The sequence below is a fragment of the Falco punctatus genome (genome assembly GCF_963210335.1).
Source record: "Falco punctatus genome assembly, chromosome: 5".
Lineage (NCBI taxonomy): Eukaryota > Metazoa > Chordata > Aves > Falconiformes > Falconidae > Falco > Falco punctatus.
Window position 1 is genome coordinate 54350477 of NC_137584.1, and position 19083 is coordinate 54369559.

General features: G+C 45.8%; 2 protein-coding genes across 4 annotated transcripts in view; both read left to right on the forward strand.

The window, feature by feature from the left end:
• Window positions 1-10045, forward strand: part of LOC308064920 (uncharacterized protein) — a 71167-nt gene extending 61122 nt beyond the window's left edge. For both annotated transcript variants that reach the window (XM_080390194.1, XM_080390193.1), the window contains exon 3: window positions 1-10045. This exon is cut by the window's left edge. The gene's annotated coding sequence lies outside the window, so the exon portion shown is untranslated.
• A 388-nt stretch (window positions 10046-10433) lies between these two features.
• LOC308064913 (serine/threonine-protein kinase Sgk1) lies at window positions 10434-18938 on the forward strand. Of its 2 annotated transcripts, none has more exons than XM_080390176.1 (12): window positions 10434-10803; window positions 13433-13508; window positions 13934-14009; window positions 14457-14561; window positions 15005-15088; window positions 15195-15326; window positions 15613-15725; window positions 15923-16046; window positions 16391-16486; window positions 16601-16756; window positions 16862-16951; window positions 17693-18938. In XM_080390176.1, exons 1-12 carry the CDS (start codon window positions 10572-10574, stop codon window positions 17858-17860), a joined length of 1452 nt encoding a protein of 483 aa, XP_080246302.1. In that variant the 5' UTR covers window positions 10434-10571; the 3' UTR covers window positions 17861-18938. The 2 variants fall into 2 exon arrangements, with proteins under 2 accessions (XP_080246302.1, XP_080246303.1); XM_080390177.1 differs by lacking the exon at window positions 10434-10803 and adding an exon at window positions 12900-13326.
• Window positions 18939-19083: the final 145 nt, after the last annotated feature.

The window sequence follows — 19083 nt, forward strand, 5'->3', positions numbered from 1 at the left end:
CTCCAGAATTACCGTAACTGGTCAGCTTGGTTTATTATTATCCTTCCTTAAAAATAAATAAATAAATAAAAATTCCTTCTCTTCCAGTTCAGGAGGGACTGGCTAACTCAGGTACAGCATGGCAAACTCTACACTAAGTGGTTTGAGAGGATAAGTACACGATTTTGCAGTGTTACAATGTTATTTAGAGGGGCACCTTGAGCAACCCATCCCACCCCGCGGCCAGACTATGGCCACCACTGGAGCAGGTCAGTGTGGCTTTCTCTGGTGGAGGCTTGGAAACCTCCAGGGACAGAGTTTCCTCCAGCTATCAAGGAAGGTTGTTCCCAGGCTGCACTAGCCTCCTGCTGGGCATTTTGTTTCCTAATGTCCAAGCTGAATGCTCATCTTGCTGCTATTGACCCTTCTTGCACTTTCTGTTACCACTGAGAAGAATTTGGCTCTGTTGTCATTGTAGTTCCTAGTTATGAAGTCATAGGCTGCTGTTCAACTGCCTTTGGCCTTCTCTTCATCAAACCATACAAGCCCAGCTCTTCAGTCTCTCCTCAGTGAACCTGTGAAATAGACCACTGACTATCCTGGTAGCCCTCCACTCTGGCTCTCTCCACTTTCTTGACATCCTTCTTGAAGTGGGTGGCCAAAACTGCACAGTTTTCCGTATTCTATTTGACTCCACCCTATGAAATAAAAACATGAGAAAATGATCTCTTCCACTTGAAATAATTTTGAAGATAACTTTGAACTCATGATATTCCTCTGAAGGTGACTGTAGCTGATGGTGCTGCTTTCAGAGTGCTCGCTTCAACTCAAAGCAGCCAGGAAGAAAGAAAGGCCTGAGGGAAAAAAGATTGAAATGCAGGAGCAGATTAAGGAAAAAAGATCACTCCAAGGAGCAGTGGAAAGGATGGATGGAAGACAGAGTTAAAACAGGGCTGAAAAAGAAGCCCAAGGGAGCAAGGCAGAATATTATGCCCTGTCACTATTGTTACACTGTCATCCAGGACAAACGTAGACTAATTTGATCTACTTAGCAAATGGGGATGGGTCATGTTTGAAATCATTTAAGCTAACAAGTTTCTTCCTCTGGAGAGGGAAAAGCCAATGGCAAAAAGAGTTCTCCAAATAATTGCCTCGCTCTACATCTCACCAAGTATGCTGCCCAGCAGCTTTACCATGACAGCCCTTAAAATACACCTCTCATTTCTTTCAGTCCCTTTATAACTGTCTGGCAGGGGTAGGTCCAAAATACCCTCTGTCAGGGGGGTTGTGTCATCTTTCTCTGCTGCCCACTTGCACCAGCATATCCAAGCTTGCCTCTGCCTTGGGAGGCAGACTAAGGCTGACTAAGGAATGACCGAATAAGGAGAACCAAATCTGGAATTTGAATTGGTCCTCCTGGAAATGCTATTTGAAGTCTTCCAAAATAATGAATAAATAAGTCCATACAAGGACTTCCTCTAAAAATTACTTCATTGCATTGAGGGCAGTACACTACCCTCCCCACAACTCCGCAAAGATCTGACTAACAACAACTTGCTCAAGTGCTAACGCATGCGCAGAGCTTCACTTTAAGCAAGAAAATCAGTCATAGTTTTGGACTCAGCTTCTGGAAAAATTATGTTTAAAAATCACGTGACAAAACCAAAGGAGCGAACAGCCCTGACATCACAAGGGTTGGCACTGTGCTCCAGACCAGCCAACTTTTATGGAAAGATGAGGGCTAAACTTGTCTCCTTTCAAATCTGTGCATGCTAAAGAAGTGCCTTGCTAGGTAAGACCAGAAAGGACTTTCATCGTGTTTGCAGCTTGCTGCCTTACATACTTCCCTGGGGGTTTTGTAGCACAGATGGCACTGTATCCCAGAGATTCTGTAGGCAAAAAAGACCCGGTTCCTATCAGAAAAAACAGCCTGGAAAACAGTTTTTTTAGTGAAGTCAAAGCATTTTTTGTAATTCTTGCAGCCCAGAATGGCTCTACAATGCTCGGCAGTTTCAGCAGGATGTTGTGTTGCACGAGACCTGCCTTCAGCTGTTGTGCAGTGTTGCTATGCGCTCATGCTGACAGCTGTTGCGTTTCACTCCAAATCAGTGCCTGCCTTTCACTCTGAAGTAATACCTACACACAGGGCCTGATTCCAGTTTGCTATGGAAATGTCCCCAAAACAAGCGAAAATACTACCAAAACAGATGCTTTGTACCCATTTCCTGATCAGTCACACGATACTTCCTCTTTGTATATGGAGTTCCCCAAGCACTCCAACAGCAGTTCCGTTTTTTTTTTTTTTTTTTTTCCTAGCAGTCTAAACATTTCGTGTTGTGAAAAGAATTCAGCATCTCAGCAGTTCCACATTTCTTGTCAGCCAGCCCCGCAGCAGCGTCAGGATGCTGAGCCATGCTCGTGGATGATGGCGTACAGCCTGGAAGCCTGCTCTTCTTCCTGCGGAGCCAATTGGAAGCAAAATGTGATTTTGAAATCTTTTTAAAGATCTTCCTGGAAAATGATAGTGAGTGATGAAAGAGGACCTTTTACATGTCAATAGCTGTAATATATTGATAAAATAGTTTTTAATCAGTTTAGCATTCTTAAATTGCTTTAAGAGTCTTTGAATTGCCACTGTAGTCCAACCAAAGATCTGCTTGGCCCAGGATCTCATCTCCAATAATGGTCAGTGTCAGATTCCACACAGAGGTGTTTCTCAGCCTGTGGTAGTACTGGTAGTCCTTTAAACATCAGATGATGACCTGAAAAATAGTCACAATTTCTTTTCTAAGTAATCAGTCAAGCAAAAGAAACACAGAAATAAAAGTAATAATATTCTCCAAACATTCTTGAAAAAGGCAAGTGAGTGAACACTCAAAGCTTACCTTCATTGTAGTTGATTGTGAATTTAAACCTTATAGCTGTGTTGTACAAGGTGGTCCATGGATAGTTTTCCAAAAACCTAAGTAATCCCTGAATTAACAGGATTTGAGGACACTGTTAAAGGGAATAGCACAAGATACTCAGAAGCACTCAGAGAATTTTATTTCCTATCCTGGCAGTCACAAATATGCTTATACACCAAAGTGGGACCTGATGTCTCAGGCTCATAATATTCTTCAATATTTAAAGACACCACATCTGAGAATAAAAATGTGTATAAAGAAAAAACATTTATTATATTAATGAATTAGTGTTGGTTCTCACAGTTTCTAACATCATAACACCCTTCACCCCTAAGAACAAAACACATTTTCCTATTAAGCTGTCTTTAACAAACGTGTTCACTAGTTCATTAGTCATTACTGTACATATAAGTATGTTCCAGTGAGCCGAAATGCACAAACAGAAGGCCTTTTATATTATTCCATGACTCAGCTCACACAGACGAAGCGACTTGGAAGTTTACTAGTTGTGGTTGCAGCACCTAAAGACAAATATACCTGAAATAACCAGGGTGAATGCTCTGGGGCTTGAGCGATTATAGATCCTTCATCAGTGTGACCTGAGACTAGACGAAAGAGTTATAAGTCCTGTGTCTGCTGTTCAAATTAGAAAAGTTAAACAAGATAGAATGAACATATATTAAATTAAAAACATGATCACAACAACAAATATATATGTATACATAACACTAAATATAACAAAAATGTGGTGTGTAAAAAATACTTTGGAGTGCTATCTCAGACAAAGCTGAGAGTACTTCACTACCATGCGCTATCCATTTTGAAGCAGGTATAATGAAATAAAAAAAAGGATTATGCAGGTACAGTGTCACTACCCAGCTGAATCTGGCATATGCAGCTCATTGTTTATTTTATGCTTTCATATCTCAAACACTGGCACAAACAGCTTTTTCTGCCTTTCTGAGAAATTCCCTTCCTTTCTCTGCTCCTTGTCTGCCTATACATCATTTCTGTAAATAGCTCTAAGAAACTTAAAATTGTGTAACAGGTCAAAACTAGAGTGTTATTTTCAAACCTCATGGAACCTGGGAGAAGACAGCATTTGACTTTGATTCAGAGTCCAACAGCCTGTGATGTAAAACATCAGTCTGGGTCAGTCACTACATAAGCAAAGCTGTTGTCGTTTTGCTTTCTAGGGGGTGGGCTATATGTCCAAGAATTTGAGCATGGGGTTGAAAGTCACAAGCCCTACAAAATGTTTCTTCTATTTCAGGCTCATCATATGACAATGACCCAAGTCATCCAACTTCCCCATCTCTACATTCTTTAAAATGTCACTGCTACTTGCCTGTGTGAGGGTTTAAAGAGCTCCAGATAAAAACAAGCCTAAGTGAAAATCAGCACAAGTAACACGGTTCCCTATAACTGTAGAGAAGCCCTCCATGCTATGCTTTGCAAGCGGCTACAGCTGCCATTGGCAGCTACATTGTGCATAGCTTTTCTGTATTTAAACTATACCTTTGCCCTCGGTGGTTCATCTGTCTACACAAGTGGTACAACATCAAAGGCCAAAAGTCTTTTTTTCAATCCTCTCCTCTCACCGGACAGTACTTTGCTTAACTTCTTTGCACTTTGGCTTCTTCACCTGGAACTTCATCTGTATTTCTAAAGAACTCCACTGCCAACAAAATATGAACTGCTTAGCAATGGTTCTTATACAGCAGTGGGACTGAGGCATGTTTGCAACATGCCAGAGTTCCAGGAGTTAATTTTTCTGATGCCCTATTAAAAATACATGGAGATGTTTGATGCTCTTTCTCCTTTTTTTTTTTTTTTTTTTGACCCTGAAAAAAATATTCTACTGTATTATTAAGCCTGTCTCATATGAAAGATCAATGCATGATATTCAGCGAGGCAGAGAGGTGTTGCGTTCATCTCACTGCAGGTACAGAGATTAGTGTCATGCTGAGACTTACGTACCAGTCACACTGCATTCACTGGTAACCCAATATACTAGACCTGTTCTTCACCATTCTTGTATTCAACTATTTTCTGAAAACAGAGCAGTGTGTTATAAGGTTCTGATGGGAAATGTTACAGAAATATCATCAACTACTTGGAGTGTGGCACACTTCCAAATCTGTATCTTTTTTTTACAAGGTTAAAATGACAATGCAGCCAATGCATGTAATATCAGTGGTACTACACTTACTGTTTGCCTTGCGCACTGACTGAGTGGGCTGGGATACATGTCTGCCTCCAGCTGAAGAAGCTCTGCCCAGGTGCTCATCACCTGGCTGACTAATGCAAGTTAGTGGAAGCTCCCACACGGAGATCTGCTGGCTGATCCAAGGGCTGGTAACACCCACCCTATGGGTGCTGATGGGCAGCTGCAGACACACTGGGGTGAGGAAGCCCTTGCTGAAGGCTGGAAAGGTCATATACTCACAGCCTGTGGTCTATTGCATGATTATGCATGGGTGGGTGCCTGTGCTTGTCAAAACCTCCTGACTCTTATCCTTGAATTGGATGAAAAATTTGAGATAGTCAAGCTTCAGTTAAGAGGAAGGGACAAGAAATCTCAAAAGTAAAGTTGTTTGACCTGATATACATAGCAGCAAATGTAAGTCTGTGTTACACGGACAGCCAGGCGGGACGTTCCAGCAGCTCCTTTTGGTCTTGAAGTCTGGTAAACCTGTAGCTGAAACATTTGAGCTTGGCTGCCTGAAGTTAAGCTCTTTTTTTGTGGAATCACGTAATGTGTTTACAAAAAAGTAAAGGCAGTTTCTATCAAAGTAAGTGAAGCCTATATCAAAGGTTGCCAACTCACTTTAGGGCTTAAGGTGTTAAAAAAATTTGGGCTGTTTGGAATACTAACAAAGAGATTCACAGTGCAGTGAATGACTGAACAGGTTTGAATATAGCATCTGGAAGTGAAAAAAAGAAATTAATGCTGCAGATGTTTGTGGCTTTTTCTTTCTGTGTCTGCTTGTGAAACAGCTGTGAGACTTTTCGGTCTCACGGTAATACTCTTTGTAGCAATCGTGAGCTGTGGGAAAAACACTTTCCTGGCATTTCCAACACGTTGGATGGTGGCTTGTGACACAACCAGTTGCCAGTTCAATGTAGACACAGTTATACTTCCTTCCTTTTCCCAGAAATCTGGATTCAGCACCTTTCCTGAATCACAACCTTTTAGGTGTCAGTGTTTCCGAGCCCCAGGTTTTTCACTGTGATTGGTAGCTCTTGCTGGGAAGGGAACCAGGGCTATAGTAATACCAAATATCTAGGTAGGATTCCACCAAGTTACAGCAGATGCCTGCAGTGCCTGCTCTGGCTCTTGCCATCCTAAGTTGTCTGTTTACAACACATGTAATTATGTGAATGAGGCTGGCAGATATGGAATATATATTGCTGTACAGTAATCTTAATCTAGTTATTAGATTGGAAGAAAGTTAACTTCACATTGAATTTCTGGTTCTGTCACAGACTTCCCTCAGATGAGACACATTGTCTGCTCTGTCGTTTAATTCCCACTTTTATAAAATAGAACTAGTACTTCCACATCTCTCTGAGATGGTATCAGGCACAGTGCAAGGCAAGATAACGTCAACTGATTTTAAGAAAGCTGGTATGTCTTGTATATCCAGCACAATACAGAAACCATGCAAGGCTACTAGCTGGAAGCCAAGATGTATAATTCATCCTTGAGGAGCACTATGGAGCATTATACCAATGTTACAAGCCTTCCTGCAGGTCCTGAGCCAGGTCAGGAATCTCTGCCTATCATCTATGGTATTTAAACTTACCCTAAGATTTTATCTTTTTATCTAAATACATATAAATCAGGAAAAAAATGACCAGCTTTCTCAGGCTATGTTGATAATATGGTCTTCTAAAGTAGTTCCACACCTTTTACATATGAAGCCTCAGAAATAACAAAAAAATATTGCCAGTAATTCAAAAAGGCTTCTATCTATCTGTGGGTTTCAGACCCAAATTCCTTCAATTAAACATTAGACACTGCCTGATTCAGGCCACAGATGCACTGAGTTTCCTCCAGGGTGCTTACTGGTCTCTTCTGACAAGGAGGGTGCCTTTGGTGACTCTATGCCTAACTCAAATGCCAAAACTTAAGAAGGATGAATATATTATGAATTAATATATAAATACTTTTATTTCATTTTGGACAAGTTACCCAGGGAAAAATCAATATTTCTTCCCTTGCCCTCTAGCTTAGAGTAATTGGTCTACCCTCAGAAATACTGTAATAACCCTATTGAAAGCAATGGACCCAGATAACTGTGGCAAATATGTTCTAAAATTACAGCTGACTAGAAAGAAATCCCTATAAGTAAAGCCCTGTTTAGTGTGCATGTTTTTGCATCCTGCTCCGGAAGCCTCTTACAATTCCTGAAAGAAAATGTCTTAGAAATAATAAGGAATATTAAAGCATTCAACATAATGGCAAGAGACATGGTGGTATCACCAAGAGGAAAAGCATTAAAACCTGACAGTGTGAGCCTCCCTTTATGAATATCAAATTCATCTCCAAGAATCCAAGTTGCTGGTTTGTGTTACCAGCCAGCTGAACCTCTCTCTAGCAAAAATTCCTTTATTTGACTAATTTGCTCACTATTTACAGCGTTTGGTGCCTTAAATCCAAGGTTGCTGGAGGGCTTACAGGCTTAAAGTGATCTCTCTTTTAAGATAATGAATTACAATGGTGACGATAGGGGCTTTGTATACACATAAAAGGCACTGATATATCATGGTAGCAAACACCTCACAGGAACACTAGATGAAGAGATAAGGGAAAGAGAGATGACCTGATAACTAGATTAGGTCAGCTATCATCTGTATTTTAGCACATATGTTCAAGCAAGAGATACATGAAAACTTGTTTAGATTGTGTCCTTCATAGAAAATGCCTAAATCCAACTCTCATATTATCCTTCAAAAGCCAAAGTTCTGGGAAAAAAAATAATCTGAGTGCCAGAGTTAGCAGACGGTGCCTGCTTAACCCTATTCATCCTGAAGCATGTACCAGCTCTTCACATCAGGCTGCCTTGTGGCCAAAGGAGACCAGCAGACTGAATTCACAGCATCACTAAGAATCTTCATTTTTCTCACAAGCCCTTTTTTATCACTTTTCTATCTTATGTTAGAACGTAACTATCTTATGTTAGTATGTACCATACTAGCCCTACACAGTTCCGATAAGACCAAACTGTGCAGCCACAGCACAGTATTTTAAGTTCGTAACAACAATAATGAATTCAAGCCTCCGTCATCCAGCCTGGTTTTATGAGGACTCTAAGCGAGAGACTACACAATATTGCAAGGATTTATACTAATCGTGGGGGGGCGGGGGGCGACACACTCAAAGAAAGGCACACAAATGTGCTGCTCCTGCAGTCACCCCTTTCTGACTGCTGTGAGCTGAAATACCTGCAACATTTGCTCATGATGTTGCAGTGACAACTCCGTTAGACTCAAATCAGTGTGCTGGAATTAAAATGGAAGTTAGGGCATCGTTTATCAGCTATTTTAACTAGAGGTCAGTGCATCTAAAGGGTGCTGTAATTTTCCACTGCTTCCTACAAGGACGGGAATTACTTTTTCCTCAGCAGCCCTGCATCACTCTGTGATCCTGTGAGCGTAATCCCTTGGCACTAAAGCCTCTTATTGACAATGCAGTAGTAAACCTGCTCCGTAAGCAACAGAAAAGGGAAATAAAAGATGTTCCAAATTTGTGTTTGGCATAATATGACACTGAAATCAATTAGATGTTTCCAGATCAATATGGGCTTCAGTCAATAAAACTCCTGTCAGAACAACAACTAGCAGACCTGTTGACAGCATTCGAAAGCTCCTGATTTAAAATCTCTGTTGGGGTTGTTATTAAAGCTGTTACTCAGTTCCTTATCTATTTGCTACTACTAGTAGACAGCATTTGTGAGGGCAGCTTGAAGGTCTTGACTGAAAGTTTTGGCTGTTGCACACAGAACTTAATTACAAGGTCAGAGGCAAGAACTTGTTTGTTGGGGATTTACAGGAGGAAAGTAAAACCTTTTGAGATTTTTCTTTAGAAGACAGATGCTGTTAGGAGTGCCATTGCCTCTTGTATTTGGGAGCTATGTCATTCCTGCAGTCCAAGGCTTGAATTCCATCTTTGTCTAATTAACCCAAAGCCAAATAATGCTGAAAATACTTGCAAAATCTGGGGAAGCTTCCTTCCAGAGTCAGCCAAGTAATTCTAGGAAGAGTTCAACCTGTTGCATCCTGAGGTCTTGACTCGGCAAGATAAGTAAGGAGGGCTGCTAAGGGAGAGGGCAACATTTGCATCCCTAACAGCCCCGGCTCCCAGGAATGTGTGGTCCAGGAATCTTCCCGGTCAGACACATCACCTTTGTAGTCTTTTTTTTTTTTCTTTTCTTCCCTGTTGATTTGTCAGGCCATTCCCATGCACGCATCCTGGTGCAAGGAGTTCTCTAACTTTTAATATTCCTGGTGTGGAGTCTCCCTTCCTTTTTATTTTCAGTGTCCACCTTCTACTTTATTTTTACTCATTTCGCTTTGAAAAATTATTAGATTTTCTAAATAATAATAAAAAGAACTGTAAGTTCAGGACAATTTACCAAGATCTTTGCCTGATAAAAGTAAACCAAGTGCGAAACATCACTGTAATTTTTTTTATTCTTCTCTTGTATTTACTTTTTAGCTGTACACTCCTAACTCACTGACCATACAAATCCTTGGAGCAAACCCTTGCAATTTATTGAGATTTTCACAACATCTGATGCTTTTCCATAAGACCTGGCTTTTGAATAAGGGAATCTTTGGGTGCCCACTTGCCTGCGCTCTCGGCCGTTTCAACCGCTGAGGTGCTTGCTCCTGCGGTAGCAGCAATTTTAACAACGTGGCCTTAGCACTCAGGCTGTGCACCCGAACCCCGGGCTCCCGAGGGCCCGGTTCGTGCCTCTCAAGCGCCGCGCGAATTACAAGTAACGATAACTCGTCCGCTGGGAGCGATGCCTGCCTTCCACGTTAAAAGCGTCCCCGCCGCGAAGCGCCCGCCCGGCGGCACCGCCAGCACGGGGAGGGGGCCGCGGGGGCCGGCAGGTGGGTGCCGGAGGGGGCACGGAAGTACGGGGGGGACACCGGCTTCCCGCGGCGGGGCGCGGCCGGGGTGCGCGGCGCCGGGCCGGGCCGTGGCGGGCGGCGGGGGAGCGGAGCCGCGCGGGCGGGGGGCGCCGCCGGGGCGCTGCCGGCGGAAGGCGCTGGGTGCCAGCTCGGAGCGGGGCGCCGGTCCCGCCCCGGCGCTATCCGGCCGGCGGGGAAGCTCGGCCGGCAGCCGCAGCCCTCCGCCCCCCGCGGGCTGCGGCAGCCCCCCGCCCCGCCTCTGCCCGAACCGGCGCGGAGGCTTTTCGGGAAGCGGGGCGCGGGACCCCCGCCCGTGGGTGGCGGGGGGGAGCGTGGGCAGCCCCTCCTTGCGTGGGGCAGGGTTGGCCGCTGCCGGCGGGTCAGTTGGGACCGGCGCGCACCCTCCCCCCCCCGGCGTTGCCCGTGCGCCCGGGTGTGCGTCTGTGCGTGTGCGCGCTGATTACAGTAATTTTTGAGGGCGATGTTGCAACGGGGCAGAGTGTGCGGGGCGGCCCGTGCTGAACTTTATAACGCTCCTGCATGTCAGCCGCCCGCGATACTGCGTCCATAACCGGGTCAGCGAGAACGGTGGCCGGCCTCGCCGCCCTCGCCGCCTCCCTCCTGCCTCCGGGCCGCCCGGCCAGGAAGGGGAGTTATTTGGGATTACGGCGGCGGCCGGGAGCCCAGTCACAGCCTCAGCGCTGCCGCGCCGCGCCCGGGCTCTCGGCGGGGAGCGAGATGAGGGGCAAAGAGGAGAAGTCGTCGCTGAAAGGTGGGTTCACCGCTCTGCGGGACAGCCTGCCCTGCCTGGCGGGGAAACTGCGCTCCGCGGGGGAAGTAACCTCTCCAGCGGCCGGGCACCGGAGGATGCAGGGGGGTGCGTGCGGGGTACAGCCGCGGCAGCCTTTGGCACGGAAAGGGGCCAGGTGACTTGACAAGAGCAACGCTGCCCTTCGCGAAAAGACCGATGCAAAGCGGGGGCGAGCGGCCCTGTGAAACCGGCTGGAGCCGGGGCAGCGGCGGGCAGCGCTCGGGCTGCGCCGTGGGCACTTGGCGGGCAGCGTGGGGACCCGCGGTGGAGCGGGGAGGAGAGGGGTGGGTTCCAGCTCCCGGCAGGTTGTGCAGAAGAGCAGGGGAGGCAGTGCCGGAGCCGGCCCGGCGACTGGCAGACGGTCCCCGCTGCGCACAGCTGGCAGGAGTGTGCCGGGCAGGCAGCGCCGGCGGCCGGCTGCGGGGCGCCACGTCGTAGAGCCCGCAGGATGATGCCAGGGGGGAGTAGCGAGCCGGAGACGAGAACTGCGGTGACCCTCAAAACTGCGGGTCTCGAGTAGTTTTAACAGCAGCACTCTGAAAGCAGTCCGGAAGGGGCAGAAGAAACTGGCTGCTGCTATTCCAAACTGTCAAGTTTTTGTGGTTTTTTTTTATTCCTTCCCCCCCCCCCCGCCCAGGGTTTTTTTGCGGGTACTTCTGTTAGGATTTTTTGTTGGGTTTTTTTTCGGGGGGATGTCTCCGCTTCCATTACTGGGAGCGGCAGTTTCTGCAACAGAGTGAGGAAAGCAACAAGTGGGAGAAGCTAGGGCCCAGCCAGCCGCAGACAGCTGTTCCTTTCTTCTCCCGTCGCCCCTTCCTTCCCTGGCGCCGGCTGCCTTCCACTGCCCCGCACTGTGGCGGCGGGGCCGGGCAGGGCCCCCCTCCGCTCCAGCACGGCCGCCGGCGGCTCGGTGTAAAGACGAGCGGAGCCGGCAGGCATCCCTCTTGGTTCTTTTGCTGCAAAGCCTTTGCAGTGCGTTTTAAGACTTGCGCCCACCTCGCGGGGGTTATCTCTCTACTCCAGGTCATCCGCCTTGCTACTCAGGGTGCGCTGCAGCCTGTGACGGCTGCTGTGCTGAGGGACTTGCCATCACCTCCCCCCCAGGAGCAGACGGTGCGGGCAGCTGCCAGGGGATGCCGCCCAGCGGCCGGCTGTGGTTGCGGAGGGAGGCAGCAACAGCGGGTGCAGGGGAAAAAATAAAGGTGGGGTGGGAAGGGGTCCGGGCAGGAGGAGGACGGGGGCATGTTGCAGCTGGAGCAGCCCATCGCCCTTCGCTCAGACAGCGAGGCGAAATACGCGCATGAATAACGCCCCGTCGGGTGGAAAGTTCCACCCGCCCGTAGCGCAGGAGCCCGGCACCGCGGGGGCTGCGCCTCAGGGGCAGGGTCGGGGGGAGGCCGCGGTGCCCTTCGCCGTGCCCGCCTGCGCCCCACGGCGCATCGTTTCACTTTGTGCTTCGTGCATGCACCAGCGCTCCTGGCGTGACCCAGTGCGCCCGCACGGAAGCGCCTGAGCGGCAAAGTCCCGGGTACACGGTGTTCCCAAATGACCGCGTACAGCGGGAGCAAAACAGCGGAGCGGGACTGGGGTTTTTTTTTGATTGCTTGGTTTTCCCTCCCTTACTGCACTTGTGCAGTTCTTGGTCATCTCCCCACCTTTTCTAGAAGCAGATCTCAGCGGTCTCCTCCAAGTTCAGGGACCTGGGATTTTTTTCCCCTTGTTTCCTTTTTTGGCATTAAAAAGGACTTTTTTCCCCCCCCTCCCCTTTCAGTAATGTCCGAGCCGGAATCAGGGCAGTGCACAGAAGGGACATTTGTTTTATTGAAAACTGGGCAGGAAATCTTATTCTCCTGAGTCACTGCAGCTCCTTCAAGGAAATGTCAGACGCCCTTATCGCTGCTCGCCCGGGAGCAGGAGCGGGCTGCGGGGCGGTGGGTGCCCAGGCTGTAGGCCGGCAGAGGTGCTTGGCCAGGACAGAGCCAGATTTCAGCTTCATAGAACCGCAAAAAAGAAGGGCCGGGAAAAGAAGGTGGGGTGGGGGCAGAGAGAGACGAGGCTGCTGGAGTTTGCTGTTCAAAAAAAAAAACAACCAAAAAAACCAAGGGGGTCCCAGCGTTTGCTCGTGGATGCTCTCCCCGATAGGGATGCTGTGGGGGGCTCTCCCGGGGGCTGCGGCCCATGTAGGGCGGTGACAAGGACGGCGACGGCGGCCGCGGCCGCGGCCGCCTGCGAGGACGTCCGGGGGGTGGGCGGGCGGACACACAGACGAGCGTCGCCGCCCCGCCCCGGTCCCGCCCATCACCGTCGCCACTTAAGGGCCGTCGGGTGCCTAGCCAAGGCAGTGCGGTGCTGGGAGCCGGTGTTAGCGTGCTGTCGGTGTTTATCCCTCCATCTCTTGCTCCAAAATGACCGTGAAAGCGGCTGAGGCATCTGGTCCTACCTTGACTTACTCGAAGATGAGGGGAATGGTGGCCATCCTCATCGGTGAGCGGCCGGGGGCTTCTCTGAGGATGCTCGCGGGGCTGTGATTTTTCTGGCAGGATAGCTTAACGATTTTATTTTTTCCTTTCCCTGTCCTTTTACTTTATAGCTTTCATGAAGCAGAGAAGAATGGGACTGAACGACTTCATTCAGAAGATAGCCACCAACTCGTATGCATGCAAGCAGTAAGTATCGGCAATTCTGGCCGGATTTCGGTCACAAATATGACTGTCAGTTGTGAGATCTAGTTAAAAAAATGTTTACTGTAATGCCTCTGGCATGACTGTTATGGAAGAGTTAATTGATCTTGAGGTATTACTCATTTGGCAGCAATCTCCAGCTGGGTTTGGGAGAAATATGTCAGATGGGATTTCTAGTGACCCGTCCCTATTTTGAACTGTACTTAGAGTATAAATACATTTATTTGTATGATGGAATTTACTTTCTCTAGATTAATTTTATTCCTTGCATCAAAGAGGTTGTTTCAGTTGCCTTCTGTAATAGCCCAAACCAAAACTCCTCTTTCGCGATACATGCTTGCCCTCTGGTGGAAAGATTTGCCTGACGCTTCTGGTAACTCTTCTAATCATGCACGCTCTTATCCTTGCAGCCCTGAAGTTCAGTCTATCTTGAAAATCTCCCAGCCTCAGGAGCCTGAGCTTATGAATGCTAATCCTTCCCCTCCGGTAAGTCGATTTCAGTGAAGCATTTTTAGAACAGCAAATCGGCCGGTAATAGAAGTGTAGCAAAATTAGCATAACGAGTGGTACTTTGTTTAGTTCAGCTCATAGCACACTGATGTAACTGGCAAAAAGAGTAATAGAGTTAAACTGAAACTTTTTCCCGACATAGAGAAGAAATTTTAGAAAAAGCTTTATTAGTTGTTACTGAAGTATGGAATGTGGCTAGGACCTCAGCAAGAACTTTTAAGTAAGCCAGGGCTATAATAGTCATCTTGGAGGCAGTTCCTAGTAGTTTAAGATATTTGGTAGAGGTCAATATTAAATTCTTAGTGGTAAAAGAGTCGTCTTCATTTTCAAAGTCATTATTTACATTTTTAAAAAAGAGATACTGTTGAGACTCTTTACTAACAAAACGGTTTTAATAAATGTGGCTTCTGTCTTTTTTTCTAGCCGAGTCCTTCACAGCAGATCAATCTTGGTCCATCATCCAACCCACATGCCAAACCATCAGACTTTCATTTCTTAAAAGTGATTGGGAAAGGCAGTTTTGGGAAGGTAAATTTAATTTCTTTTCTGGTTGTAATTTATATACTCTTCAGCTCTTGTATGTAATGCCCAAGGGTCAGGTTTGTACTGGCTTTGGTAAATGGTGGTCACTTAAACCGCGTGTCCTGCTGCCCAGTGCCTGGCTACCTGCGTAGCTGTGGGAGAGGGAGCAGGGTGCTGCGTTCGAGTTGTAAAAGAGCCAGGGAGTGTGGGGCACTGCTGCCGAGAAGAATGCATGCTTTGTTTTTGGAAGGGAACTAGAGTAAAAACTTTGAGCTAGATTAAATCTGCCAGGGTGGTAATAGCATTAGGCATTTCCAGCAAAGGGATTGTACATTGAACCAGAGGGATGTAGCAGTGCTCTACAGTTAACATAAAGGCTCGTTTCCAGTTGTGTTTATGGGTTGTTCTCTGTTTCAGTATTGCTCAGTTCTGGGATTTTATCCTTTCAGGTTCTGCTTGCACGGCATAAGGCAGAAGAGCAGTTCTATGCTGTTAAAGTCCTGCAGAAAAAAGCCATCCTGAAGAAGAAGGAGGTAATAAGCTGCTTCTTCATGATGCCATTGCGATGTCAATCAAATATATTTTCACTGCTATTACTAAACGAGTGTACTAAACATTGATGATTTCTTATGTTCTCAGGAGAAGCACATTATGTCAGAGCGCAATGTCCTGCTGAAAAATGTGAAACACCCGTTCCTGGTTGGGCTTCACTTTTCCTTCCAAACTGCAGACAAATTGTATTTTGTCCTGGACTACATCAATGGTGGAGAGGTAAGCTCTAAGAAAATCAAGTAGTATTTCCTATCATGTGCACGGTGGTAGGGTAGACTTTTTCACCCTTCCTTTTAAATAAAAAAAAAAGTTGCAAGGGGAGAAGTCATAAGGGAAAAGTTACTGGATTGAGTGTTTCCAGCCTGCCAAGTTTTGAACTACCAAAGGATCGTTAGGCCATTTCCTGCTATTGTTCTCCCTCCCTATATATGTTGAATCTAATTAAGTGCATTGTTAACAGGCTTTGGCACCATTTATGCAACTTTGTTCTTTCTGTCTCCTGTAGTTGTTCTACCATCTCCAGAGGGAGCGTTGCTTCCTGGAGCCGAGAGCCCGTTTTTACGCTGCTGAAATTGCCAGTGCACTGGGCTACCTGCACTCCCTGAACATTGTTTATCGGTAAGTGACCTTGTTTGGTTTGTCAGACTGAAAAAAATGTGCTTTGTTGAATCAGCATGAAAAGTAGATCTCAGTTTGAGCTCAAAATTGCTTTTAATGTTATTTTGTGACTTAGTGAAGTTCTGTAAACAGTTGCACCTAAAATATTCTCACTGTAGGTCCCCTAATGAACACTTGTCTTTGATCTCTTCCTACAGTGACTTGAAGCCAGAGAATATCCTGCTGGATTCGCAGGGGCACATTGTCTTGACTGACTTTGGACTCTGCAAAGAAAACATAGAGCACAATGGCACAACCTCCACCTTCTGTGGCACGCCAGAGGTATGGCCTGTTCTCAGCCCGCCACTCTCAGAGTGGCAGCAAATGCTGTCTTCATCAGTGAAAACTGACATCTCCCGTGTTTATTTATGGCTGGTTAGACGATCAGGGGATATTACGGGTCTAGGAATACCAGGCTCCCAGTGAGGATATGCAGGACACAGAGAGCTTGTGGATCAGGAGAGAACAGCTCTTGAGCCATCTCCCTGTTTATAAAGAGCTTGTAGCTTTCTGGTAGCTCAGATGTTGCTGGGATTCAGTTAGCTTCTTTCATTCGAGAATGGGGAGACTTTCCTAACTATAAAGATGCCTTTGGCTAACGTGGCTCTCTTCCTTCTCTTACACAGTATCTTGCTCCTGAAGTTCTTCATAAGCAGCCCTATGACCGAACTGTGGACTGGTGGTGCCTGGGAGCAGTCCTGTATGAGATGCTTTATGGCTTGGTAAGCAGTGAATCCTTCATGACTGATGAAACTAGATTCCTTGTCCTTTCCCTGCAAGAAACCCCTTGCCTTGCCTGTCAGTGTCATTAACCTGGGTCTCTCCCGTTCCCGCAGCCACCCTTCTACAGCAGGAACACGGCAGAAATGTACGACAACATCTTGAACAAACCCTTGCAGCTGAAGCCAAATATTACCAACTCAGCTAGACATCTCCTGGAAGGCCTCTTGCAGAAAGACAGGACACAGAGGCTTGGCGCCAAGGAGGACTTTGTAAGTGCAAACCAGCCAGTGCCTGTAGGCAGCATAGGAGGATGACTAGGCCATACTGCTTACACTAGCTTGGGTCTGAATTAATCTGTTTTTCTCTGTTAACAGATGGAGATAAAGAATCACATCTTCTTCTCCCCAATTAACTGGGATGATCTTATTAATAAGAAGATTACACCCCCTTTTAACCCAAATGTGGTACGTATCACTTCTAATTATAGAACGTATGGAGAGTGTCTTTTTTCCCCCTTGTCCCTGTGGGGTGCCCAGGAGGTGGGCAGAACTGGCCGGATGGCTGTATTTGGGGAACATGGCTTTTCCTTCCCCTGTGGCTCTCCAGGCAAGGTTAGAAATAAGCAGTAGCTGACTTCGCTGATGGAAAATCTAAATTTAGCTCTTTTTTCTTTTCCGGCCTCTCACGTGCTTCATTTGCATGGCTATTTTAAAGTAATCCCCGGCATCCCTGTTTTACTTAACGGGAAGTAAGGTGTGAAATGCAAGGAGCTTCCTCAGGGCAGAGTTACATTTGGTGTGTCAGATACTAACATCTAAAGAGAGGGATCTGGTTGTTCAGGTTGTTCTTTCACTTTCTGAACTTTTTATAAACTGAGTTTAATAACTACGCCAGAAATCAAAGTCCTCCTCTGCAAACTGCCACATGGAAGAGTGGCATGTTTGCATTTGGCTTATGTTGCATGAGCTTAGTTGGAGGATAGTGTATTAAATTGAATCTTTGGTTTAGTGAGACAATATCCAGCAAGATGGAGAAAAAAAAAAAGGTCAAACTACAACTGGCAATAGCTGTTAAACAGTGGGCCTGAGGTCATAATGCTGTAAGTCTCTACATAGGAGTACTTGTCCCCATTTTGAATTGAACTGTGCACCCACAAAACATTTGGGTCTAAATGTTGTGTCTTTCCTTTTCTGCCCTTTCCACAGAGTGGCCCCAGTGACCTGCGACACTTTGATCCGGAGTTTACAGATGAGCCAGTCCCCAACTCCATTGGCCAGTCCCCAGACAGCATCCTCATCACTGCCAGCGTCAAAGAAGCCGCTGAGGCTTTTTTGGGCTTCTCATATGCCCCACCCGTGGACTCTTTCTTGTGAACATTTTTTCTTTATTTTTTTAAATAATAATAACAACTATTATTTTTATTTTTGTTTGGCCTTCTGGTGGAACTGCCAGTTGACCTGTCATCTTGAAAAAGAATTTGCACATTTCCACCATGGCAGCTTTGCAGCCTTAATTTCAACTATACTGTTTGCTGGAAGCTTTTTTGAAGAGCACATCACTCTCTAAATGAGCTTTACAGGCTTTTCATTTCCATTCGTTCTTCCCCCAAAGTGGTGCTGTCTCCTTGGGAAAGAAAAACAAGAGTGACTGCTGCCATAGACTGCTACAGCAGATCGTAGGAGTAAGAACAAGCTGTTTTGAAGTCATGCGCCGAAAAGCCTTGCCTGAAGATCTGTCTGAATGTGAAAAGGATTTTATGAAATGTGCCTTTTTCTGATGAGATCTTGTGAGCTCCAAAGCTTTCCCTGTTGCAGAGTGTGTTTCTCAGTTCATTTATGTGGGTTTACTATGTGAACAAATGGTATGTGTGTGGTCTGCGTACTACAGATGGACTTAGTTTAAAGCATCAGTGTGACACTTGCAGGATACCACAATGTGGGGCATTGTTTGTTTCTTCCATATTTGGAAGATAAATTAAATGTAATTTTGAAATTTCTTTTGTAAATCTATACAGTCAACTAAAATTATTGAAATGGGCTCTCAATTACTTGTATCCAAATGCTTGAAGAAAGCATTGCTGCTATGAAAAAAGATTTCTATTTTTAGAAAGGGGTTTTATGGACCAAAATGCCCCAGCTGCAGTCAGTCAAAGCTGTTGTTTTCTTTTTCTTTTTTTCTTTTTTTTTTTTTTTCCCGGTCTTTTTTAGTTTAAAAGGTGTCATCTGTAAAATGGGCATTATTTATGGTTTTGGGGGTTGGGTTTTTTTCATTCCTGATTGTATGTATTGTAAAAAAGATCTGTACATCAGTTGTAACTCTAGATGTATATTTAAACTTACAGACTTACTTGTAATGTATACCATCATTGTAATGTAATATAATTAACATGGTTATATGTATCATATTTTTTGTGACCAAACCCATTGGTTTGCAGTAAAATCCTGAAAAATACTTCCATAAACTTTGTCATTTTTTATTTTAAAACAAAGGTTTTCTCTGAAAAAATTTAGCAAGCTTTTTAAATGAAAATTAAGAACAAGGCTGAGCTGTCACCAGCTAAGATACCCATGTAATTTTGCTTGGGGGTGTGATTTTT